Genomic DNA, 26,229 nt, shown 5'->3' on the forward strand with positions numbered 1-26,229 from the left:
TATTTTGAGGGTTACGTTCTACAAAATAGTCCGCAACAGGAGATATTCAGAAAAAAATTCAAATTTTTTTACTATTAAAAAGCTCTAAGTAAGAAGCTCATGAGGTTTTTACTTTGAGTCGGGAGTGTTTAAATTAGCTAGAGAAATGTGAAAAATGTTTATTTTGTGTAATACTGTTTAAGAAACATGATAAAAATGTGTTGTGAGGCGTTTTACAGCGTTAGACGGTAAAACAGCCTTTTAATAGTAAAAAAAATGACTTTTTCTGAATTTCTCCTGTATTTAAAAATTGAAAGCGTACAACTATGCCGCGTTATATTCACCTGGACACAACTCGTCTGTATATTTTTCACCGCGGAGTTGTCCTTTTTTGAATGAGGAACATAGTTATGGGTTTGTGCCGTTTTTCTCTTAACGAGAACATTCATATAAACAGACATGCTAAATTTGGCAAGCGCATGATTCACAACACGGAGGAGATTCACGATGGCATCTAGTCAATCAGAAGTAAAACACCGTAGACTGACGCGGCAATAAAAACATGTTTAACATCCAGTATAACGAACTCAGCTAAAACACTAAGTCCAGCTTGTTTATTTTCTGTTACTTACCGGGCTGGCTCTTCCAAATGACGGCTCACTTGACCGCGGTGCTCTTCCTCTGCTGCATCAGCCCCCACATGTTTTCGTCTCAAATGTTCACTTAGGGACGTTGTGCTTCCGTGCCATGCTAGATGGTTTTTGCATATTTTGCAGGTCACCCGTCTTTTCAAGGCATCTAGAGTGAAGTGCTCCCATACTCGTGAGGTTTTTGTCCGGGGTTTCTCTTCAGTTTTGTCGCTTCTATTTTTCTTCCGTATTTCCTCTTGTTCCGCCATCTCTCACAGCAAAATGAGCGTCAGTAACGTGATACGTCATGAAAACCGAGGGCACTCATTGGCTCATTTCTTCTTCTACGGCTCCACTGGTAGATCAGTGGCTCATTACTGCCACACACTGGCGGCAAATTTAACAGCTTGTAACCGATGTCAGATTGTGGTAAAAATAGACTTTATGCGGTAAAATATGATTATTAAACAACTAATCGATGACTAAAAAAGTTGTTAACTATTTAAATAATCGATTATAATCGATTAAATCGATTAGTTGTTTCAGCTCTACACCAGAAGTCCCTGCGACCTCACGACTGCTGATCGGTAGCTGGTCACGTGGTGTTAATCGCCTCTCGTAACCCCCTGTACACTACACGACCGCTCGGCGCAAAACTCTCCCCGATGTCGTGGCTTCTCGCACGACTGGAAAATCGGCTCAAAAAAGTGAAAAAGTCGCAGTGTACGCCCGGCTTTAGGGTACTACAATCCCCCAAGGTGTTTCACAACACAATCAGTCGTTCACCCATTCACACACACACACACGCATTCACACACTGCTGGTGATGAGCTACAATGTAGCCACAGCTGCCCTGGGGCGCACTGACAGAGGCGAGGCTGCCGAGCACAGGCGCCACCGGTCCCTCCGGCCACCACCAGCAGGAAAGGCGGTTTAAATGTCTTGCCCAAGGACACAACAGTAGAATTCTCTGGTTGGAGCCATGATCGAACCTGCAACCTTCTGATTAATGGATTACCCGCTCTACCTCATGAGCTACTGCTGCTGGTTTATTCAAAAAAACAATTTCAACCATCAGACAGACACTTACTGCTGAGTAGTCAAATGGTGCATCAAAGGCAATGTACAGGACAGCCTACAAAAATAAATACAGCATTTTTACAATTTTTGAACTTGTCGGTATTCCAAGATGCTCATTGGAATTGATAAATCTTACCATCAATATAAATATGCCACAGTCATTGCCAAAGTCTTGTCTTGGAAGATCCTTATATTCGAATGGATGCAAATTAAATAGTTATTGTGCGAGTTTATCATGCCATCATAAAAAATGGTACACTGATTTTATTACCGTGATATCTTTGCCAGTTTCTCTGTCCATTTCCCAGGATTTAGGTTCTGTGCAACATCCCTGATAATGTAAAATAGAAATAAAAGCAAGCAACACAACTTTTAATTACACATGCAACAGCTTGGAAAAAGCTAAATGTCATTTGAATGTGACCAAACTAACCACCACCAGCAGCAAGAAAAAATTGTAACCTCAAAATAGCCATGTACTGCAAAGCACCAAACGGACTCTGTGTTTGCATACAAAGAGTCCAGAAAGAGAATTTCGGCTTTATCACCTATAGAAAACACACACTTCAATTTCAGCACATTAATTGACATCTGGAAAAAATTTATAATGGAAACTAAAATCATGTTTAGTGAGTGTATCGTTTAATTAGTTAAACAATTATAGTATGAATATGATTTTTACATAAATAATAATAAGATACTCACACACAACAGGAAATGAACACTGCATCTTTTAGATGACCACAAAATAAACATCAACTCCATGGTCTATAACATTTGTAGAGGTGACATAAATACTTACAGGTAGACTTGTCATGGGATCCATATCTGGTGACAACCACGTTGGAGTAACATACAGATCACAGATAAAGATGTTCTGACCCTATAAAGCAGACTAAACCATGCTAAAAGCACAACCACACCAAACATAATGCTGAATGTCTGCAGAGCTTTACCTTGTATTGTGCCACTTCTTCAATTATCCCTAAACAGCCATTTCCAATCTGGGCAGGTCAACCAAACACATGCAAGGGGTTTGAAATTGAGAAAGTGCGTGCACACACACACACACACGCATGCACACACACAATCTTCATATGAACAGACACAAGGCAATTTAAAAGTAACTCACAGTGGCTTCCATGTCCCTTTGCAAGCCCAAGTGCCCAGTGTGAGTCAGACATGCCTTTGGGGTACGAACAATCAGCTCCTCCCCTGGTTTGTTGTGGTCAAGGACATGCTGAAGCTGAAATAATAAAAAGAAGTAAAAACACTGCAAGCCCTTAACATCATAAATGTTAATTAAACAAACAAAAACAGTCAACGTACAACTTATCTTACCACTTCCTTTTGAGAAGGATGAACTGGAAATGCCCAGCATCCACGATTTGGATGGACAAACGTGGCTTTTGTCAGGTGTTCACAGTGACTCCCACACTGCATTGGTTGCGTATGTTCCTCTTGGTTTCCACACACATCTTCATGCTTCCTCTTCTAATCATCACTATTAACCAGGACTGTTTGGCAATCTGTCTTTGCCACGTTATCTAAAAAGTTATATGACAGGGAGGCGTAATATCGGTGCAATTTCAGACATTACGACTACTTACTCAACATGAAAGTAAGTCATTAGGAGCTGTTACGTACATAACGTATGTATGAAACTTATTTCAAAGTTCAAAAAGACCATAGACTCACCTGGGTCTCCTATGACAGCTTGGCCCTGGTCTGTGACTGAAATGCTGAAGATTTTGAAGTTGGTGACCGCTCATCAGTTGCCGAAGTAATAGCTTACCGTTGCATGCATTGTTTCTGTGTTCAATCAAGTTTCTCGTCAAAAAGATGTGTGTTGATGGTGCCGTTCTGTTGAGGAAATAATTGTTTTTCCTCATCTTAGCAAATAGCTGCTCTGCAACCTGGATGTTCATAGAACCCTGCAACTCAGGCACAAGGCCGATCTTTCTTAAGATGTCATGTGGATCTTTAGTATTAGCCTCATGGAACTTGTCATGAAGTGCATAGTGATGGTTCGATCCAGTTATGGGATGTCCTTGTTTGTCTGGGTTCCTTGATTTTTCAGTCAACCATGGCAGGCACACCTTCACTTTCCCTCTTGCTGCATCAGTCAAGTTTTCCTTTGTTGGGTCAACTAGTTTACCCTCATTTGGATGAAAGCGAGGGTTTTCAGGTGTCCTTAAGTTAGTGTGTGATGCCAGGCCACGTGCAAAGTCATACAGACACACATTTGGGAAATGCTTCCATGAGAGAAGGATATCTGCAAAGTCTCTGGGGCCTTCAGCTCTCAGATTAAATTTTAAACTGTACACAATGCCATGTGGACATAACACAACAGACCATCCACCTGGAGGGAAAAGAAAGAAAGAAAGGTGTGTAACTGAAAACGTAAGCCAAAGATAACAAAAGAAAAAGTCTCACGGCTAATTTGACTAAAACACCTGAATCAGAAAAATCCCCAGCTTTAAAATCCTCGGGGAAAAAGCACTCGAAACAGAGCTTATCTCTGTACAGAAACCAGGTCGCAGGAACAACAGCCAACTTATAAACAAGTCCAAAATGGGCAAAAACCACAGTTTAACCGTAGTTTAATCTAGTACTAACTAGTACACCGGCGCAGGAGGATCACAGACTAGCTCTGGACCTCCCCGAATGAAGGCTGTCATCTAGTCCTCAGGTCTGCCTGATGGCTGTTTTGGAGCAGCTGCTCTTGCTGCTGGCGTGCGCCTCTCCAACATGCTGTACTGTCACACAGGGAGTGAGCTGCTCCGGAACTGTCCCTGGTGCTGAACGTTCAGTAAAGATGAGGCCAGGGCGCAGATAAAACATGACGATGAGGACCGAAGGGACGAGGGTCGTGAAAGTTGAAAGGTGAAATCTAAGCCCCCACCCCTATTTAAAGTGGGTTTTCCACGTTTGACGTAGATGGATTCAGAGAGGAGTAAAAGAAGCTACAATCTTCTCTGTCCAGAATGTGTCCCTTGTCCTTCAGGTGTAGGTGGACTGCAGAGTGTTGACCTGAAGAGGTGGCTCTCCTGTGTTGTGCCATGCTCTTGTATAATTGTTTAGTTCCCCCGATGTAAACATCTGGACAATCCTCGCTACACTGGACTGCATAAACGACGCCACTGAGCTTCTGTTTGGGTGTTATGCCTTCTGGATGGACCAGTTTCTGTTTGAAGGTGTTGTTGGGTTAAAGTTTACTGGGATGTTGTGTTTGGAGAAGATTCTTCTAAGTTTCTCTGAGACTCCTGCCACGTATGTGATGGTGGTGCCTTTGTGCCTGTTGGCCTTTTCTTTGCTGGTTTCTGCTGTGGATGCTTTTCTAGACTTCTTTGTACGTAGATTTCACAAAGGCCCAGTTTAGGGTATCTGCATTTGTGAAATCTACAAAGAAGTCCAGCTGCCTTCATTTCAACCCTTTGGATTACCATATTCTGGATGACTGAGAACCTTCACTAGCAACCAGCTTTTAGATCTGCAGAAAGGGAGAGAGACACAAAAATCCAACAGAACCAGAACATCACTAACAGTTCTGATGGATGGTTTGTCGTGTTCTTGTCATCCAGACTTTGTTCTAGTTGTTCTCTCTTAGCCTCTCTGAAATGTATGGACACTATATGTATATGAATTACACAAACACATCAATTGTTAACTATAAGAATTATATTGTTTATTAAAATGACTGAGTAGTAGTTTCTGCTTCTCTATCATATACTAAGTGTTTCTTATAAATACCTGCCATAGATCTCACACACCTGTTGTATGAACATTTTTTTAATTACTTTGATTCTCATTGTTTTTTAATGATTGATCCTTTTTCTATAAGTTTTGACACTAAGCTCTGGACAAGAGTCACGTATGTTTATGTTTATGTTTATTTCTTTAGCAGACGCTTTTATCCAAAGTGACTTACAATTTATAACCTATAGGGCATGTTGTGATCTGTGGGGGAAACCGGAGTACCCGGAAACCCATGCATGCATGGGGAGAACATGCAACTCCACGCAGAAAGGCCGCAGTCGAGTTTCGAACCTGCAACCTTTGTACTGTGAGGCAACAGTACTAACAACTGCGCCACCATGCAGCCCTATGTACCCACAGCAACCCTACTGTGATTAAAACCTCTCAAGCACACCAAGTGCTATGTCAGCTCTACTGGTGTCTGATGATCGGGGGATGTCTAGATTATTTCTTTTGTCTTATGGCTCCATCACGTGGCTGACAAGCGTGTCACCAGGACATAGTTACACTTTTGTATTTACGACCAAGAGCAGCACCTCTCTTTCATGAACGCCGTCCTCTAGCCAACATGATTTTAGCAGTTAGCTTACTGTTGTAACATGGCACTTATACCTTATTAAAATAAAGTTACAAGTAGGTCCTAGCACATACTGATCGTTAGCATTAGCATTATTATCATGAGTCAATGAGAAAATAGCACAACTCAAGGTAACTAGTTACCTGAGCAAAAACAAGACGATGGTCATTTAAAGCTCCGGATCACTAAAAGGTGAACCAACCTGAAATAAAGCAGCCGCAGGCTTCCAGGCTTGCAAAAGGCATTTGTTTGGTTTGCAGTGTGATGTGAGGAAGGCAGCACAAGGTAGTTTGTTGCTGATCGCTTCAGCGCTGGGTATATCCTCCACAGTGATGAAAAGTGTGACTTTTAAAACTATATGGGTCATAACCTAAAAGAAGATGTATTTTTTCGAGATATGGCGTCTGTGCCAGCTCATTTTAAGCTTTAGTCGAATCACTTTCATCCATTGCACCGTGTTGTATTTCTGTGTTTTGTGGCGGAACAAAACACTTCCTGCCCCCATTTGAGTTTCGCATGGCTGCAGGCGTCACGTGAGCGAAACCCAACAAGGGGACAAGGGGGCGGGCTTATCACAAAAAAAGACGTATTGCCTAGACCTCATCATCTTTATGGGTTTCTGAAAAAAATCATACAGAATTCCTGTAAGGGTAAAACTCCAGACAGCAACTTATGAAGTCTCAATGTGTCCCCAGGCCGCTGCAGGAGACTAGGGATGCACCGATGGATCGGCATTTGATCCCAATCGGCCGATAGCGCCCCTATCGGTTTTGATCGGACTTTTCATAATAGATCAAAGCAGACCGATCAGGTAGGGTTGTCACGGTAACCGGTGTAGCGGTAAACCCCGGTAAAAAAAAAAGTTGACAATAATAATAACCGTCTTGTTTAAAAAAAAGACTATATTATCTCGGTGGGTTTACCGTGGCTGCGGTGTAGGCGCGGTGACCCTTACCAGCCACCGTATCATCTGCTGAAGTTGCCGGCGGCACATGCGTGCTTTTTTGTTTACAACCAAAACTTTCTTGAAGCTAAGCTGAAATAATGGCCAAAGGAGGAGACGGCAGCACTCAGGAGGACATTTTTTATCCCTCAAAGAAGACAAAGTGGGAAGTATGGGCATCTTTTGGACATTTGAAGAACGCTGTTTGCAGCACGTGCAGAAAAAGTGTCTGTGAAAGGCAGCAACGCTTCAAATCTCATGACACATCTGCGTGACCATCACCCACAACTCTACAGTCAACGCAAGGCAAGCTAACGTTAGCGTTTTAGGTAAAATGCGTGATCCGAGGATTTGGGTTGAGGGAGAATGCAACGAGTCGCTATATAAAGCCGCCGCAGCGCCGCTACCTGCATATAAACCGTGTCGCGGACACCCCCATGTTGAAATGACGCTATGCATTACGGGGCTCCCAGGGGCAGATAAGAGTTGGTCTCTCTCCGAGAATAATTATGAATTAACAATGATCACTGCCTGATGTCATTTTCCCACATCTGCAAAGCTCACTGGAAGGACACAAACCGAGGACAATATTTTCCTGATATAGGGTTTATTACTCAAGTAAGGGTAAAAAAAAGTATCTGATTAGAAGGCTACTTGAGTACTGAGTATCATCTGATCTAATATTTTTAAAATTATGACATCAAACAGACATAAAATAAGAAGTTATGGGCAAATATTGGTATTTTAAAGACTAAAGGGAAGAAATGTAAACAAATAAACAACATAATTACAAAATAACACATTTTAGGCAAAATTTAGACACAAACTGAGGACAATATTTCCTGACATACAGGGTTTATTTAATTGTGTGAAAATGTAGCACGTTTAAAAAAAATACCGCAATAATACCAAAAACTGTGGTAATTTTGGTCACAATAACCGTGAGGTTAAATTTTCACACCGTGACAACCTTAATACAGACCATTTTAGATTAGGTTACATTTCCTTTATTCCCAGATTATGTAGTTTGTAGCACTCATTATAATGTTGTAGAAAATTTCTGGCCAATCCACGTGATCGGTATCGGTATCGGTGATCAGCATTCTTTGATATCGGTATTGGTGATCGGCAGCAAAAAACCTGATTGGTGCATCCCTACAGGAGACATCAGGTAATTCTCGCGCTGCTCTGCGTGGTTGCATGTTGGAGTAGCTCTGTTAGCTACATGTAAGTTTTGCCTTTTTTGAACATTTTTTGTTCTAGCGTCTTAAGAAAACCTTTTACTTTTCTGTTTCTGGTGCAGCTTAGAGGATTTTTACTGCTCTTTTTTCACTTTTTGAGCATTTGTTATGATGCGTAACTGGCAACAAGCTGGTTTACAATCGGGAGCAGCTGATTAACATTGGAAAGGCTGAAATAATACCTCAACTGAAGCCACAAATCCTAAATGAGCTAAAACGCAAGAAGCGTGGGTGCAGAGCGGGAGCAAAACGGAGACGGAGAAAGAGGAAATTTAAACCATCTCTTCCATCGATCATAATGGGCAATGTGAGATCACTGGCCAACAAGATGGAGGAACTCCAAGCCCTTTCAAGGACTCAGCCAGAGTATCGGCAGTGCATTGTTATGTGTTTCACTGAGACGTGGCTGCAGGTCCATATCCCCGATTCCAGCGTCACTCTGCCAGGATTCCTGACTGTACGAACAGACAGAGATCTGAAGAGGAGCAGGAAAAGAAAAGGAGGTGGAGTGGCAGTGCTTGTCAACAACAGATGGTGCCATCCATGTCATGTTTCAGTGAAATGTCGTCTCTGCAGCCCAGATGTTGAACTCTTGGCAGTAAGTTGTCCCCCATATTATTTACCAAGAGAGTGTTGTCTTGGAAACCTTTTATATTCCACCTACAACTATTGCTGAAAATGCATTTGATGCCATCAGTTCCGTTGTCGCTAAGCTACAAACCCAGCACCCCAATGCATTTGTGGCTATATCTGGTGATTTTAATCATGCCTTGCTCTCTGTTACACTTCCAACATTTCAACAGTTTGTCAGCTGCTCCACCAGAGAAAACAAGACATTGGATTTGTGTTATGCAAATGTAAAGAATGCATACATGTCCAAAACAAGACCTCCTCTGGGACAATCAGATCACAGTCTTGTTTTTCTCTGCTCAGAATGAAGACCACTTGTTCAAAGGCAACCTGTGACAAGAAGAACTGTGAGAAAATGGTCACAGGACGCTGAAGAAGCCCTGCAGGGTTGTTTTGAGACCACAGATTGGATGACTCTGCCAAGGATATGAAAAGGACATCAATGCCATGACTGGATGTGTCACTGACTATATAAACTTCTGTGTGGACAACATCATACCCACCAGAACAGTGAGATGCTTCGCTAATAACAAACCCTGGATCACAAGTGAACTGAAGAATCTGCCAAATGAGAAAAAAAGAGCCTTCAAGGAGGGAGACAGGAATTTATTGAGGAGTATACAGAAGCAACTGAAGATCAAGATCAGAGACAGTAAGAAGGCATACAGGAAGAAGCTGGTGAACAAACTGCAGAGGAACAATATCAGAGATGTCTGGTCAGGGATGAAGAAGATCACAGCCTTCAAGCAGAGGAAGGATTGCACACATGGCAGCCTGGACACAGCCAATGAACTGAACAAGTCCTTCAACAGGTTCAGTTCAGGAACAAACCCAGCATCCTCCTTGCCTGTCCCCAGCCAATCAGACATCCCATCCTCCTCTGATCCAACATTTTCCTGTCACACGCCAGCTCTTTTGTCCTCTAACGCAGTCATGGACTCTTCCGGTTCCATAAATCTGTCATCAACCAAGTCAGGGGATGCTGCTGACCCATTTACCTCCCCCTCCCACCTATCTGTCGCTAGAAGTCAGGTGAAGAGGCAGCTGGAGAGACTGAACAGGAACAAGGCTGCAGGTCCAGATAGTGTCAGCCCCAGAGTACTGAAGGCCTGTGCAGAGCAGCTCTGTGGGATTCTGCAGCACCTCTTCAACCTCAGCCTGGCCCAGGAGAAGGTTCCAGTCCTGTGGAAGACATCCTGCCTTGTTCCAGTTCCAAAGAAAACTCGCCCATCAGTCAATGACGACTACAGACCAGTTGCCCTGACATCCCACATCATGAAGGTCCTGGAGAGACTCCTGTTGGTCCACCTGAATAAGCAAACTAGGACATATCAGGACCCGCTGCAGTTTGCTTATCGCCATGGAGTTGGAGTTGAAGATGCAATCATCCAGCTGTTTCAACCAACCCACTGTCATCTGGACAAAGCAGGCAGCACTGTGAGGGTCATGTTCTTTGATTTCTCCGGTGCATTTAACACAATCCAGCCTGATGTTCTTTGCCAGAAACTCCAGAAGACACAGGTGGGGTCCTCAGCTATCGCCTGGATTAAAGACTACCTGACAAACAGACCACAGTTTGTGAGGCTGAAGAACTGCAGATCAAACCAGGCGATCAGTAACATTGGAGCACCACAGGGGACTGTACTCTCACCATTCCTTTTCACCCTGTACACCTCAGACTTCCAGTACAAATCAGAGACCTGTCATCTATAGAAATACTCAGATGACTCTGCAGTTGCCGGGTGTATCAGAGATGGACAGGAAGCTGAGTACAGAGAGCTGGTGGAGCGCTTTGTGGCATGGTGTGGAAACAATCATCTGACCTTGAACGTGAACAAAACAAAGGAGATGATTTTAGACTTCAGAAGAAACAGGGTGGAGAAGAAGTGGAGGTGGTTGAGGAATACAAATACCTTGGATTTCACCTGGAGAAAGAACAACAAAGCTGTTTACAAGAAGGGACACAGCAGACTGCACTTCTTGAGGACGCTTAGGTCCTTCAATGTCTGTAGCAAGATGCTGCAGATTTTCTACAAGTCTGTTGTTGAGAGTGTAATCTCTTCAGCCATCGTTTGTTGGGGTAGCAGCATCAGAAGCAGGGACCTGAAAAGGCTCAACAGCCTAATAAAAAAGGCTGGTTCTGTTCTGGGGACGACTGTGGAACCACTGGAGGAGATAATGCAAAGAAGGATTCTCCAGAGAATCAAGAAAATGATGGACAACCCTGAGCATTCTCTTCACAAGACTGTCCGACAACAGAAGAGTGTCTTCAGTCAGAGGCTTCTTCAGTTTCGCTGCAACACTGACCGCTACTGGAGATCCTTCCTGCCAACAGCCATCGTAATATACAACAACTCTTTGATGACTTGATTATATTATTATTCTTAGCAATTTCCCTCTGGGATTAATACAGTATTTTTGAATTGAATTGAATTGAAGGTGTGTCAAAGCAGACATCAATCTGTCCTCTTGTGTTGTGTCTCTGTTCTTCATGAAGCTGCAGCAGGCTGTTGAAGGTAACTGTTAGGGGTTTTCCTGCCTAAAGTAATAATCACACAGGAACGAATATGGTCTTTTTTTTAGCTTTGCAAAGGGAAGAGAGCAATGGAGAAGTTGAACAGCGTGACTCCACTCCACTGCCCAACTCCAAAGTTCTCCCTGTGTGGCTCATTTTTATTAAACTCAGGAATGCATGAGAGTGGTTACACATTACTCTAATGTGGTGTGGTAAGATCAGTGCAACATGACTTGGAACTGAAACATAATGCTCCAGACACAAAACTGTGGGTGATTGTCGGTGACTCTACAGCATGAATCGACAGCACGAGTGTGGGTGAATCGACAGAGCGAGTGCAGGTGAATCGACAGAGCGAGTGTGGGTGAATCGACAGAGCGAGTGCGGGTGAATCGACAGAGCGAGTGCGGGTGAATCGACAGAGCGAGTGCGGGTGAATTGACAGCATGAGGAACAAACATCATGTACAGACAGACTCACATATGAGATAATCGGTTTACATACTCCAGCCGTAACGTTTACTGCACCGAGTTCAAGTTGATCTTGGACAAACCAGCTGTGATGAGTTCAGCGTTCATCCAGGCGTGCAGATAGGGTGGGGGACGGGGGGATCTGTACCCCCCAGATTCAGATCGATCCCGATCCATCCCCCGCACTAAGGCCAGAAAGAAAACAAAATCAGAGGTTAAGCGCTTGAAGCTCCTTTTTCCAATTACATTGAATGCAGCATGACGTAAACAAACAGTGACTCCAGAGGCGCCAAAGTGGTTGCTGCTAGGATGCAGGATGAAGCAACGATTACTGCGTATTTAAAAAAGACCAACAGTGTAAGTAGGCGGGACCGATCTGTCTGTTTATGCATGTTGGTTCTAGTTTCAGTACGTTGTTGTCGGTGTTGGGACTTACTCGTTATAAGCGCCAAAGCCTCATTGCTGACTTTAACAAGTCTCATCTACAAATATGATCCCTCATGAAGTTACTACTTTACACCAGAAGATAGTGGAGATGTGGAACCTTCAGGCTGAGCAAAGTTTGGGAGTTTTTGAGTTTGAAAACCGCCTCCCGCCGAGAGGCTCCCAGTCGGGGAGAGGAGGAGATGCGCGCAGCATGAAGAGCGTAAATATTAGATAAAACGTATAATTGCCGGCAGGTCTGGTCTTTGTTGACTGATCACTTTGTCTGGTAATGACTGACTCTGATTATGAAGCAGAACATTGACTCTGATGAAGAAATTCACTCATCCAGCCGGGAAGATTGACGCTGCTGCAGCATCAGACAGCTGGTGCTGCACGAGAGGTGTGTGGAGTTTACAAGCTCCAGACGTTGGGTTTGATGTTGGTTTAACCTTCTCTGGGACGTGATGAATGTAGAAATGATGGTAAAATACCGCTAACGTGACAGACGTAGCGACAATGTTAAAAAAAAAGCTGTAAAAAAGAGGCAGATGTCGATGCGTTAATATGGAAGTCAAGTGTGCCACATAATCATAAAAAAGTAAAATATAAAATTTAAAAAGAGATTTATATATTTATATATAAATAAAAACCTTTAAAATATAATGACAATTTCTAAATAACGTAAACATATGAAGGAACATCTGTTGGTCAGGCTGAAAAGTTTGGGAACCACTGCTCTAAGTGAATATTGTTTTTAAATATATTTTATGTGCAGTTTTTTAGGGCTTTTATGTTTTCTGTAAAGATTAGTATGCTGAAAATCATTTAACGTTTTGCATGAAGCATGAGGTTTTGGTTAGTAAGTGATTGGGAGAATAACAAATGACTGATTTGAATAGTGTTGATCAGGCAGAACTTTGCAGCCAGGGTTCCATTGCACAATGGCTTCAGACACGTATATAATAGTGTTAGTTTTGTAACGTGATAAAGGAGCAATTCCACCGAAGGTTATTTACACTCTCTCCTCAGATGCCTCTGACACAGTACTAATCTGCATGAGAGTGCCTCAAGGTCATGCATTCGCTTCTAAACTGCTTCTTTCCAGCCCAAGAGAAGAATGAAGACAAAGGACTCTTTCTTTTTAATAAATCAAAGATGAAAATATTATGATTAGTAAATTTTAATAAGTAATATGACTTTAATCTAGCTGCAGTAGACATTCTGACGACACGTAATGTAAATGCACGACACATTGCTTTTACTCATCCAATCAGAACCTTCCTTTCTGAAGCGTGGCATAGTCTCTGTGGTGTTTATGAATCTGCCAACTTTGATTCGACCATAAATCAAAACATTCAGATTAATAAAACCAGTCCCCACGCCATCTTAGTTCAGTTCTCTGAGTTCTCTTCAGTTCACTGCAGTTCACCGCTTTCTAAGAGAAGTATTGGACCGGCCACCCGGACTTCCTTTTTAAGCAAAGAACCAACAAGCTGGATAAAATCTGTTGCATTTTACCAACCAAGCAACGGTTCCTTTCAGAATAAAAGCTGAACTCACTGACCCAAGGAGGGTCCATCTGACGCTGTCAACCAGCTGTTTTAAATGTTTTAAAGGTGACTCTCTCTTCTGTTGTCTCGTCTCGTCTTCCTCCGCTTATCCGGGTCCGGGTCGCGGGGGCAGCATCCCAACTAGGGAGCTCCAGGCCGTCCTCTCCCCGGCCTTGTCCACCAGCTCCTCCGGCAGGACCCCAAGGCGTTCCCGGACCAGATTGGAGATGTAACCTCTCCAACGTGTCCTGGGTCGACCCGGGGGCCTTCTGCCGGCAGGACATGCCCGAAACACCTCCCCGGGGAGGCGTCCAGGAGGCATCCTGACCAGATGCCCAAACCACCTCAACTGGCTCCTTTCGATCCGGAGGAGCAGCGGTTCTACTCCGAGTCCCTCCCGAATGTCCGAGCTCCTCACCCTATCTCTAAGGCTGAGCCCGGCCACCCTACGGAGGAAACTCATTTCGGCCGCTTGTATCCGCGATCTCGTTCTTTCGGTCATTACCCAAAGCTCATGACCATAGGTGAGGATTGGGACGTAGATCGACCGGTAAATCGAGAGCCTGGCTTTCTGGCTCAGCTCCCTCTTCCCCACGACAGATCGGCTCAGCGTCCGCATCACTGCAGATGCCGAACCAATCCGCCTGTCGATCTCCCGATCCCTCCTACCCTCACTCGTGAACAAGACCCCGAGATACTTAAACTCCTCCACTTGAGGTAGGACCTGTCCCCCGACCCGGAGGTGGCAAGCCACCCTTTTCCGGTCGAGAACCATGGTCTCAGATTTGGAGGTGCTGATCCTCATCCCAGCCGCTTCACATTCGGCCGCGAACCTACCCAGCAAGAGCTGAGGGTCAGAGCTGGATGAAGCTAGGAGGACCACATCATCCGCAAAAAGCAGAGACGAGATTCTCCTGCCACCAAACTCGACACACTCCACACCACGGCTGCGTCTAGAAATTCTGTCCATAAAAGTGATGAACAGAACCGGTGACAAAGGGCAGCCCTGGCGGAGTCCAACCCTCACTGGGAACAGGTCCGACTTACTACCGGCTATGCGGACCAAACTCACGCTCCTCTGGTAAAGGGACTGAATGGCCCTTAACAGAAAGCCACCCACCTCATACTCCTGGAGCGTCCCCCACAGGGTGCTCCTGGGGACACGGTCATAAGCCTTCTCCAAATCCACAAAGCACATGTGGATTGGTTGGGCAAACTCCCATGCCCCCTCCATCACCCTTGCAAGGGTATAGAGCTGGTCCACAGTTCCACGGCCAGGACGAAAACCACATTGCTCCTCCTCAATCTGAGATTCAACTATCGATCGGACCCTCCTCTCCAGTACCTTGGAGTAGACCTTTCCAGGGAGGCTGAGGAGTGTGATCCCCCCCTTCTGTTGTCTCTCAGTTAATACGAAGTGTTACATAATCCCTGCAATAAAAAGTTCCAATCTTCTGGTTAAAATAACCCAAAGATCTATAAGATTAATTTCATATTTACTATGGAATCTTATGTCTTATGGTTCCTTAAATAGATGTAAATTAACTCCTTTACAGTTTTTACATAAACCATTGGATGAAATTACACAAACCGACTGAGCTCTAGTTAAGGCACTTGCAATAGTTTGTGTATGTGTGCGTGCGTGCGTGTGGGTGTATGTGTTTGGGGGAGGGTACATTGGCACTTTGTCCCCCCCAGTTTGAAAATCCTATCTGCGCCCCTGCGTTCATCAGTCATGTGACTGCACTCACCACTGACCAGATAGTCATCAGATTAAACACTTGAGTCTTTTATTCCCTTAGGGCGATGGTGGTTCTAATGGTTGATGTTGTTTCTGTCAGGTCTCTACTGGACAGCTCTGATACCATCTCCATCGACACCAGCGTGGTCTCGTCACAGGAGTTCAGCTGTCTCTTAGATATGATCTACACGGGCAGGTTACCTCTGGGCAAACACAACATCAGTCGCATCGTGGCTGCTGCTGAAAACCTGCAGATGTTTGATTTAGCTGTTGGCTTCAAAAATGTCCTCACCACTCTGGTGAACCAGCAAGTCACCAGCCACACTACAAGTACCACCTCAGAGGGTTCAGCCACACCCAGCAGGAAGGACGCTGCCTCCGACAGGATGGACATCAGGTCTGAGATAGAGAAGAAGAGCTGTCGCTGTGGCGACGAAGATGTGGTGGAGCCAGCTTGTAAGAAATCTTGTGAGGAACCCCCAGAGTCTCCAGGTCTGGTTCTGTAGAGTAGCACTTAAAACCAGTAGAGTCAAAACCTCAGCCTGAGTGTGTGCGTGTGTGTGTGTGTGTGTGTGTAAACAGGCGTAGAAGATACTGCAGCAGTCAGAGAGTCTAGCACAGCTGCTGGTGGTCTCCTGCAGAACTCCTTCCTGCTGGTGAAGCTTCTCAGCAGCGTTCCGTCTGTCCTAGAGCTTTTGAGCCAGGCAGCAAAGGGCAGGTGGGATGAAGAGAGCAGACAGGTAGGAGTCTTTATCTTGTTGTTTTCCTGCTAACTCTTGTGATCACCTGGCTTCAGCTCAACCTGGTGAAGGGGGTGAACCAGAACTTCTGCTCCAGGTCCGCCTGCCAGGCTGATTCCCGTTTAAATGAGGGAAAGTCCAGAAACGAGCTGGACACGGGGCATGATATGGGGGTTAAAAGTGTCTGGTCAGATCATAGAACTGAAACAGAAACAGCCTTCTCTCTGCTCCTGGCAGGTTCTGAGGGAGTGCTGTGAGGAGGGGGAGCCCAGCTTGGCGCTGGAGAAGCTGATGAGCAGATTAAGAGATGGAGCAATCAGTGAGCCGAGGCTCATTCAGCTGCTCCAAGCTGTCCAACAGAAAACTCTGGCATCCTTCCCTACTCTGCTTCTCCCTCTCCTGGAAGGGAACACACCCCAGACTGAGGGTGAAGGTCAGCGCTCCAGGGTGAAGGCTGCTGCTGGACTGACTCTCTTCAAACATCTCTAACGTGTCTTCCTCCTTCACAGCCGACCCAGAGCAGCAGCATGACTCCAGAGATGAAGCACAGCCAGAACCAGAGGTGGAGACTGAACGCAGCACCAAGCAGAGTGAGGAGGATGAGAAATCTGTGACTTCTCCAGCCGACTCTTTGTCCTCCATCTCCACCCAGTCCAAGTCCTACTGCTGCCGCTGGTGCAAGAAGAGTTTTAAATTTAAGTGTCGCATGCTGTCCCACGCAAAGCGCTGCTCCATGTCCCAGGACGGGGACCTGCAGTGCCCTCGGTGCCCCAAGAAGCTCCCCAACCAACGAGCAATGAGGCATCACTGGGCGGAGCTTCACCGGGACACCAAGCGGGACAAGAAGAAGGTGCTCTGTGATCTCTGTGGGCGGTGCTTTGCTCACCCATCAGGTCAGAACTTCCACAGTGCAACCGTGTGTGTGCGTGCACGTGCGTGCGTGAGAGAGAGAATCCTAAAACGAGAGAAACTTCAGATCCAGTAAAGATTTAAAACCAAGGTAACTTAAATTCCTCTGGAGGCTGAGCTGGATCAGAGCTGTCTGCTACTTCCAGTGTTGGGTGTCTTATGTAAAAAAAAAAAAAAAAAAAGTAATTAAGTATAGTTACAAATTACTTTTTCCAAAAAGTAATTGAGTTAGAAACTCAGTTACCACATTGTAAAAGTAACTAGTTACCTAGCAAAGTAACTAACGCTACTTTTATGTTCTATAATATCTTAAACGTCAAAGATTTTTATAAGTGAATATTTCTGACTATCTGGAACGAGCATGTCAGATATCTGGGAATCTGGGAATCTCACATTGAATTCCTGCTAGTGCAGTTGTTATGGATATACTTCATTATCATTTCTATAGTAACAATGTAGCTGCTGATGTCTTTGTTTGCAGTTTTGACCAATAAGAGCATCAGTCTTTATTTACACAGCGCCTTCCACTGCCTTTGCAAGACCAAGGTGCTGAACCCAACACACACTAAAAATAAAAAGGAGATAAAAGCAGCATACAAAATGTAAAGAAACATAAAAGCATAAAACCAAGTCAAGAAAAGCCAAACCATAAAAGCGAGTCTTCAAACGACTCGAAGACCTGCAGTGAAGGTGATGGTTTAATGTCCAGTGGAAGGTCGTTCCAAAGAGAAGGAGCCAAGCCCGATCACCTCTAGACCTGTACCAAGGTTGTGGGACAATCAAGAATACAATTACTAGGATACATTAAATTATTGATATATAAACTAAGAGTTACAAAGATTGTTGATTAAATGTTAAAATGGCTTTCCAGTGGTTTAGTCTCAGCACATCACTCATTTCTTCACCTTTCTGAAGGGCTGGTTGTTTTTCTTTCCTCCTCTTTTACAGATTTGTCTCCACAAATATTTACAGATCCACCGTGTTAATGTAATAATCGTCCCAGCCACCTGCTTTATAGAGATCTGAGGAAAGAACCTACCTCCCATCTGCAAACAAACACCCTGATGTGCAGCGCTGTGTTGTCTGTAACACCGGCTCCTCCAAGGAGGAGCAGGCTCTGAGAGCCGACACATCACTGGTGCGGCTGTCAGGCAGCCTGACAGCGCTGCTGTGCTTCATTCAACCACATTGTAGTAATGCTTTCAGTTCAGCATTAATATCTTTATATTAATATTGTTAAAATATCATCATTATTTTAATACCGCTACTATTTATTATTATTATTATTACTGCATATGATAATAATGATTATAATGGTATTATTTACTATCAGATTAATGTATGCGTTTAATTACTTATTTTATCTCATACACATGAAGGCGTCATATTCTAGCTACTCACACACACATCTATGGGTGCACTAAGGGTTGTCTCATGGAACGTACATGGAGCTGGCTCCAGAGAGAAGAGATTAAAAATTTTTGATCAGTTAAAAAGAGTACAAGTAGACGTAATATTATTACAAGAGACTCATAGATCTGCCACATCTGACAACACTTTCAGAGACTTTTACCAAACTTTGTACTCACCACAGATAAACCCATCAGATAACGAGATCATTGAGTTCCTTGGCAGGATAACACTTCCTAAATTATCAGACAACCAAGCTACAGTCCTGGACTCGCCACTAACATCAGCGGAGCTCCAGGAAGCCCTTAAATCCATGACTAATAGGAAAGCTCCAGGTCCAGACGGGTTTCCAGCAGAGTTCTACAAAGAATTCTGGATCATTCTGGCTTCAACATTTTTCAGAATGGTGAGGGAAATCGCAGAGAGCGGCAGATTACAGCCAAACATGAACTCAGCCAATATTAGTCTCTTGTTAAAACCAGGCAAAGACCCTGCATTTCCAACCAGCTATCGCCCAATTTCTCTTATTAATGTTGATCTCAAAATAATTTGTAAAGCCCTGGCCAAAAGATTAGAGAAGGTAACCCCCTTCATAATACACCCTGACCAAACTGGTTTCATTAAGGGTAGACAATCATCCACAAACTCACGTAGATTACTTAATTTGATAGATTTCTCTTACAGTAGAAATATAGAAACTAGTATATTATCTGTAGATGCAGAAAAGGCTTTTGATAGAGTTAACTGGAAGTTCTTATTTGCAAAACAATTTCTCTTTTGTCAGTTTGCTTAATACACAATTGGAGTCAGGAATATCACATACCTGAGAATTAATGTCTCTCCCAAGTTAGCAGATCTAACAAAATGAAACTACATCCCACTTTTTTTTTCTTTTTTCCCCCCGTGTCCTGTCTGGCTGTGAAGCAAGCAGAACTGATTTCTGAATGCTGGTAACAAGCCTTACAGATTTATTCTCAGGTGGAGCATCAAAGTGTTTGCTTTTAATGTCACGCCTGATACTTAAAACTTTATTGTTGTTATTGTTGTTGAATGCTTTGTAATTCCGACCAGACATGGAGACAGAGGTGAAAGAGAAAGGAAAAGAAAAGGTGGGGAGAGAGGGGGGGGGGTGTTCCACAAAAAGTAAACAATAATGAACAAGAGTCTGCTTCTAGACCTGCAGAAAAAGACCAAAAAAAAGCAAAAGGGCAAAAAAATGGGGCACAACAACAATACAACAAGATCTACCTATCACTGCGTCAACTTGATGAAGAAATATATAATCAACATTGCTTAACTGAAGAATCACGATAATAAATCACAGTGCATTAAGTGCCCACCATAGTCTTAAGACCTGTGTTTAACGTGCCCAAGCCCATACTTTTGAGAGCACCATGTGAGCACCTGTGTGTGTACACGCGCTTGTTTATGCAAGGTTTCTCTATAGGAGCGCCCAACAGAGAGTGTGAGGGACCACAGATACGCCCCCCAAAGATGCGCAGGAGACGGGGGGAGCTCCAAGTCTCAGAGATCCAGGCGCTGCCCCAGAACACAGGAACCCCAAGGAGACTGCAACCAGAAAGGCCCCCGCCCCCCTCGAGAGGCACAGAGGATCGCCCCGGGGGGCCACAACCAGCAGCCAGCAGAGTCCCGGGAGATATCATCGGCAAGCCCTCAGGCCCGCCCGCAGCCTCCCACCCCCTAGCCGGCCGAGCCCGGGACCCAGCGACCCGGGACCCAGGGGCGACCACCCCCGCCGGGGACCCAGCAGAGCCCAGGGACCCAGACCCCACCAGGCAGCCACCGGGATCTATCAGGCAGATGCCAAAATCTTAAACCCCCAGACCCAGTTGCCACGAACACTCAGGCAGACCAAGGCACAAGCCCCCACACCAGGTGTGGCAGGGGGAGGGGGGACAAAGATCTATATCATCAAAAGAAGTTCCAGGAGAGGGGAGGAGTCAAAGGCCCCACCTGACATATACAGTCACACACAAACACAGTCACACACTCCCTCCCTCATGCTCACACATGCACATACAACCCAAGACTTACGAAAATGCCCGCCGGACACCTACTCATGCTCCTCATACACACCCTATTCACTCTGGTCGCAGTACTGCATCACATTGGGTACAACCATCACCGGTAACCAGAGTTTGACCCTTTCTGCTGGGGTGCTGATGAGCAGGCTCCCCCGCCCAACGCTGAGCACAGCAACCTAGCACCCCAGACCCCAACCAGACGGCCAGATCTCCCTCCTAGCCTCCAGCCCCAGGAAGCCTAGCAACAACAGAGGTGGCCAAGACCCCTAGTCTCCCTCCGCCTGCTCCAACTACATCCCACTTTTAAAGAAAGTGGACGATGATCTTGCAAGATGGAAATCCTTACCGATATCACTCATGGGGAGAGTTGCTACAATTAAAATGATGGTCTTACCCAGAATAAATTACTTATTTTCAATGATCCCAAACAAACCTCCAGCTGACTGGTTTAAATCTCTGGACTCCTCAATTACCAAATTCCTTTGGCAGGATAAACCTCCACGAATTAGCTTAAAAACGCTTCAGAAGACCAAAGACAGAGGAGGACTGGATTTACCCAACTTTTATTATTATTTCTTAGCCAACAGGCTGCAATATATACCAAGATGGTTGCAAGATAACCCACTAGATGAGTCCTGGTTAGATATAGAACAGACACTTTGCAATACGATAGAGCTATCAGACTAACCATTTATTAGCTCAAGCATAAGAAAACATGAAAGCTTCAAAAGTATTAGTATCAGCACCTCTCTGACAGCATGGTGGGAGTATCTTAAAATGGCAGAGTCTTCACTAGTACCATGCAGACGCACACCTATCTGGAATAATCCTGATATTTTGCAAAATAATAAAATGATGAACCTTCCGGACTGGAAAAATAAAGGAATCCTATACCTGGAACACATATATGAAGGATTGGACTTCATCCCATTTAATCAAATAGTCTCCCAATTTGGAATGGATAGCTTTTTAGAATACCACCAAATTAAATCTGTAGTCAAACAAAAGTTTAAGTTCAATAAAGTAGCATTACAAACACCACCAAGGGTATTAGACTTTTATAATCTCAAACCCCCCAAACTACTGTCTAAAGCAGTGGTCTTCAAATGGTGGCCCGCGGGCCACATCCGGCCCGCAAGCCCTCTCTTTGTGGCCCCCAAACCCCGATGGCCGACCGGGAGGTTTAGGATAGAGCTGAGGAAAATAATCAAATAATCAATGCATGAGATGTGGGCATAAACGATTTTGCATCATAGAAGAGAACCATAATCAGTTATAGTGGAATGTAGTTGTGTTATTTTAACGGCGGCACCAACGCAGCATCCAGATCTGTCAGAGCGGTGTTCTCCACATTTACCGGGTAGGAAACTTTGGTCTGCCTTTATGTGGTTCTGCAGGGCTGAGCGCTGGAGTTGTAACCCGAGACCGAACCCGAATCGAATCAGCCCAACTGGTTCTGTTGGATTTGGGTCGTAAATTATGTTAATTGAGCAGCTTGTTACGCAGCTCGCTCCACTCGCTCGATCAGCGACTGAGACAAAGAGAGCGGGAAATTGTCTGCTCACACAGGAGAGAGGATCGGAGGACGCTCCTCCAAACATGCATTATTATTTTCATAATTTCATTATTGTTTCTCCTGGAAGCGCTCAATCAGACCGAGTGTTGTGATGTCGGGAGATCCGGTCTTGGGGAGGGAGCGGGGTCAGTGACGGCGGCTGCAGCGTGATCATCTGTCTCTTTTATTTAGGGACACGGAGAAGTTAAAAGGAGAGAGAAATAGAAGATAGAAGTTCTTGTTCCACTTTATTCTTTTGTTTCATGATGATAAACTGATGTTAAATTCAGCTTAAAGAGAAACTGGGAGGAAGCTTTGGTTCATTTTATGTTACAGGAGGTCTTGTTTCCTATCTGCTCCTCCAGAGACAGCATGGACATGAGGGTGAAAGGGTGAGGGTCCCACAGGACAGGTTAGTGCAGTCACACAGCCGAGCTGGAGGGGGACAGGCGCTGTTCTTCTTTTATATTGCAATCTTGTGTGTTATGCGCACAAAACAGCAAGCAAACCCACTCCACACACACACACACACACACACACACACACACACACACACACACACACACACATCCCCCGGCCCTCTTGCTTCTGGGTCTTTATTGTGTGTGGCCCTCGGACCATTATAATTGAGGACCCCTGGCCCTGCTGCCCCCCTCTGGAGGTGCTTGGGTTGCCTCGGGGGGTGGACTACTGGCGGTTGTGAATGGGGCCCCTTTGAGGGTCTCGGCGGTGGCAATGGGTTGCTGCCTGGTGGCTGCATCGCCCCTAAGTAAGTCTTGGTGGGGGCCTAGGGGCTCGGGGTGTGGGGGAGGCGAGCCTCTGTGGGGATCTGGGTGAGGACTTGGGGGTGAGGTCCTGACTTGTAAGCTTCCGGGAAGAAGGCAGGAACAAGCGGCAGTGCATGGCCCAGGCTCAAGGGCCTCAGGTGGACCTTGGCTCCTCTGGAATAATAACAACTCTGTCCCATCACGGGGGAGGGGGATGTCCAGGAGGGGAAGGACCCAACCTTACCTGGATGTCTCATGCCTTAAACATTCTGGAAGTTGTGCAAATGCAGGGATGGGAGTAGATATTCTGCTGGGGTGGGGCTTGGTTGGTGCCCTCTGACTCCGTGGGGCTCTGCGATGCAGCTGCTTTAGGCCCTGACGAGATGGGCTAAGGTCTCCATGCCCTGGGTGGCATTTTGGGAATGGAGTTGCCTATTAAGCCAGTGGATGAGCTGGCTCCCTGGAGGGCTTAGGCCAACCAGCCATTCCTCCCCATGCCCATACATTTTTCTCCTCCTGCTCCTTCATATCATCACACAATCATGCACATAGGACCTTGGGGGCTGGGCAAGTCAGGGGTGCGAGTATGGATCCCATTTCCGCATTCCTGTGGCAGCCTGCCCCCAATTTCATTTGCACCTTAAACACTTCCACCAACGACATTCCATGCAAACACACATTTAGGGCCTTGGGAGTGAGCACACTCAACGACATTTGGCAAGGGGATCTTTCAGCCTCATCCTGAGTGCCGGTGCCCACTTCCAATTTTAAACTGCACTTAGACACAGAGGGCTGACGGGGGAAGTGAGGTTGTGTGGTTGCATCAGCTGGCGTAGACCAGACGATGCCTGCATTGCCTGTTCACCAAAGCTATGGAATACACCTCATCATCCTGCACTATAACTGTATTGGAGCAGGCGGAGGTGAAACTAGGGGTCTTAACACACCTCTGTTGTCACTTGGCTTCCTGGGGCTGGAGGGTAGGAGGGGTAGCTGGCCATCATGTTGGGGTCTGGGGTGGTGGGATGCTTTGCTCGGCATTGGGAGGGGGTGCCTGCTCATCAGCACCCTAGCAGAAAGGGGTGAACTCTGGGAACCGGTGATGGTTGTACCCGTATTGCAGCAATACCGGGACCAGAGTGAATAGGGTGTGTATGGGAGCGTGAGTGGGTGTCTAGAGTTCATTTCTGTAAGTCTTAGGTTGTATGTGTATGTGGGTGCATGAGGGAGGGAGTGTGTGACTGTGTCTGTGTATGGCTGTAAATGTCAGGTGGGGTCTTGGACTCCTCCCCTCTCCTCGGACTTCTTGTGCTACAATACATCTTCGCCTCCCCTCCCTCTGCCACTTTTGTTATGGAGTGTGGTGCCTTGGTCTGTCTGAGTGTTTGCGGCTCCCGGGTCAGGGGGTTTAAGATTTATTGAGTCTGCCTGGGGGGATCTGAGTCCTTGCTGTTTGCCCCTGGGTCCTGGGTCGCTGGGTTGCAGGCTCAGCAGGCTTGGGGGTGGAAGGCTGCGGGAGGGCCTGTGGGCTTGCCGCTGATATCTCCCGGGATTCTTCTGGTTTTGACCCCCCGGGGCAATACTCTGCGCCTCTCGAGAAGGGGGCTGTGGCTTCTCTGGGTATAGTCTCCCTGGGGTCCCTGTGCTCTGGGGCAGCTTCTGGATCCCTGGGACTTGGAGCTCCCTCCATCTCACACTCATCTTTGGGGGCAGATCTGTGGCCCCTTACACTCTCTATTGGACGCTCCTATAGACAAACCTTACATATACAAGCGGGTGTATACACAGGCGCTCACATGGTGCTCTCATAAGTATGGACTTTGGTATTTTCAACACATGTCTTAAGGCTGTGGTTGGCACTAAATGCACTGTGAGCTATTATCATGTGATTGTTCAGTAAAACAATGTTGATTTTATATTTCTTCATCAGGTTGACGCAGTGATAGCTCGCTCCTGTTGCATTGTTGTGTGTTGTTTTTCTCTTTCTGCAGGTCTAGAAGCAGATTCTTGTTCATCATTGGTTGTTTATTTTTGACTCCACGTGGAAATGTTCTGGAGCTCTGCATCAGCACCACAGCTGGTGTAAATGCTCTGATGGGGTTAGGGTTAACTCTAACCCTAACCCTGGTTTATTATTTGTTTATGCAGGAGTGGGCCACATGGTCTAAAATCTACATCACAATACATTCTTTACTTCTGTTTATTTATTTATGTCAGAATGAATCCCAGCAGAACAAATACTCCTAAAACTACTGAAGAACATCAGAACTTATAAAAATAAAACAAGTTATTGATATGCTACGATTCTCCAAACGATGCAACACAAAGTTCTCCTGAAGATGAAGATATTTAAATAAAGTCCAAGCTGAATGTGATGAAAACACAGAATTATAAATAATTAGAACTGAAGTGAAAAATGTCAAGCAGAAACATTTCTTCCTAATTTCCCCATTCATTGAATCACTTTTCATGTTTTTCATTTTCTCCCAGAAGTGAAGTTTTACCTGACTCGTGAAAATGATTCTTGATCCACAGCAGTAAATGAGGTTGGAGGTTTCTTCTTTTTCTGCCGTTTGAGCGACGCTCTGATCAGCGGGTCTGGGGTCATTAGAGGTCAGACCCACGGACTCGCGTTTTTAATGAGACAAACAGCTGCAGATGGACAGTTAATGTAATTAGTGTTAACGAGCTACTAACGCAGAATTATTTACTGGTACAACATCAGGTTCGTATAACCGACGTTACCCGTATTCACTACCCCTTAATCCATGCTGCAGCAGCTTGACCAAATCCATGCACAGTCCCTGTTGGCCTAGACAGATGACTGATAATACATCAACCATATATTACTGTGCATTACTTTATCTGAGTATTCATTAAACACATCCCAGCACAATGCTGTTTTTACCCGGGGTGAGTGCTGTCATCATCTGGGTTATAAATATGAATTTTTATTGTGATGCGTTCACAGACCACAAGGGGTAGGCGCAGGGGCGTCGGACTGGGGGGGGGAGGGTACCGTTTACCCAGGGCCCACTGCAGGGAGGGGCCCTGAGACAGCTTTGAATAAAATTGTTTTTATTGTTGTTGTTTTTTTCCCCCAACTTACTTAATGTCTTAATAAACGTCCCTTTACCTGGATAAAGAGGTTAAGAAACAGAATTTCACCTTAAAATAATAACTGAATAATCTCTGAGGCATCTATCACCCCTTAAAAATGTGCAAAGTGGTTTAGTCCACACCAGCGGCCAGGGGCTGCACGG

At 45.3% G+C, this 26,229-nt stretch overlaps 1 protein-coding gene across 1 annotated transcript in view; it reads left to right on the top strand.

Moving 5' to 3' along the window:
- zbtb40 (zinc finger and BTB domain containing 40) overlaps window positions 1–26,229 on the top strand; it is a 40,461-nt gene that overhangs the window by 8,223 nt on the left and 6,009 nt on the right. The window contains exons 3-6 of the mRNA XM_015960120.3: window positions 15,641–16,032; window positions 16,123–16,280; window positions 16,518–16,713; window positions 16,790–17,173. Coding sequence (XP_015815606.3) covers window positions 15,641–16,032; window positions 16,123–16,280; window positions 16,518–16,713; window positions 16,790–17,173 — 1,130 coding nt within the window. The remainder of the gene's footprint in view (window positions 1–15,640; window positions 16,033–16,122; window positions 16,281–16,517; window positions 16,714–16,789; window positions 17,174–26,229) is intronic.

Source organism: Nothobranchius furzeri, chromosome 3 (genome assembly GCF_043380555.1).
Source record: "Nothobranchius furzeri strain GRZ-AD chromosome 3, NfurGRZ-RIMD1, whole genome shotgun sequence".
Taxonomy (NCBI): Eukaryota; Metazoa; Chordata; class Actinopteri; order Cyprinodontiformes; family Nothobranchiidae; genus Nothobranchius; species Nothobranchius furzeri.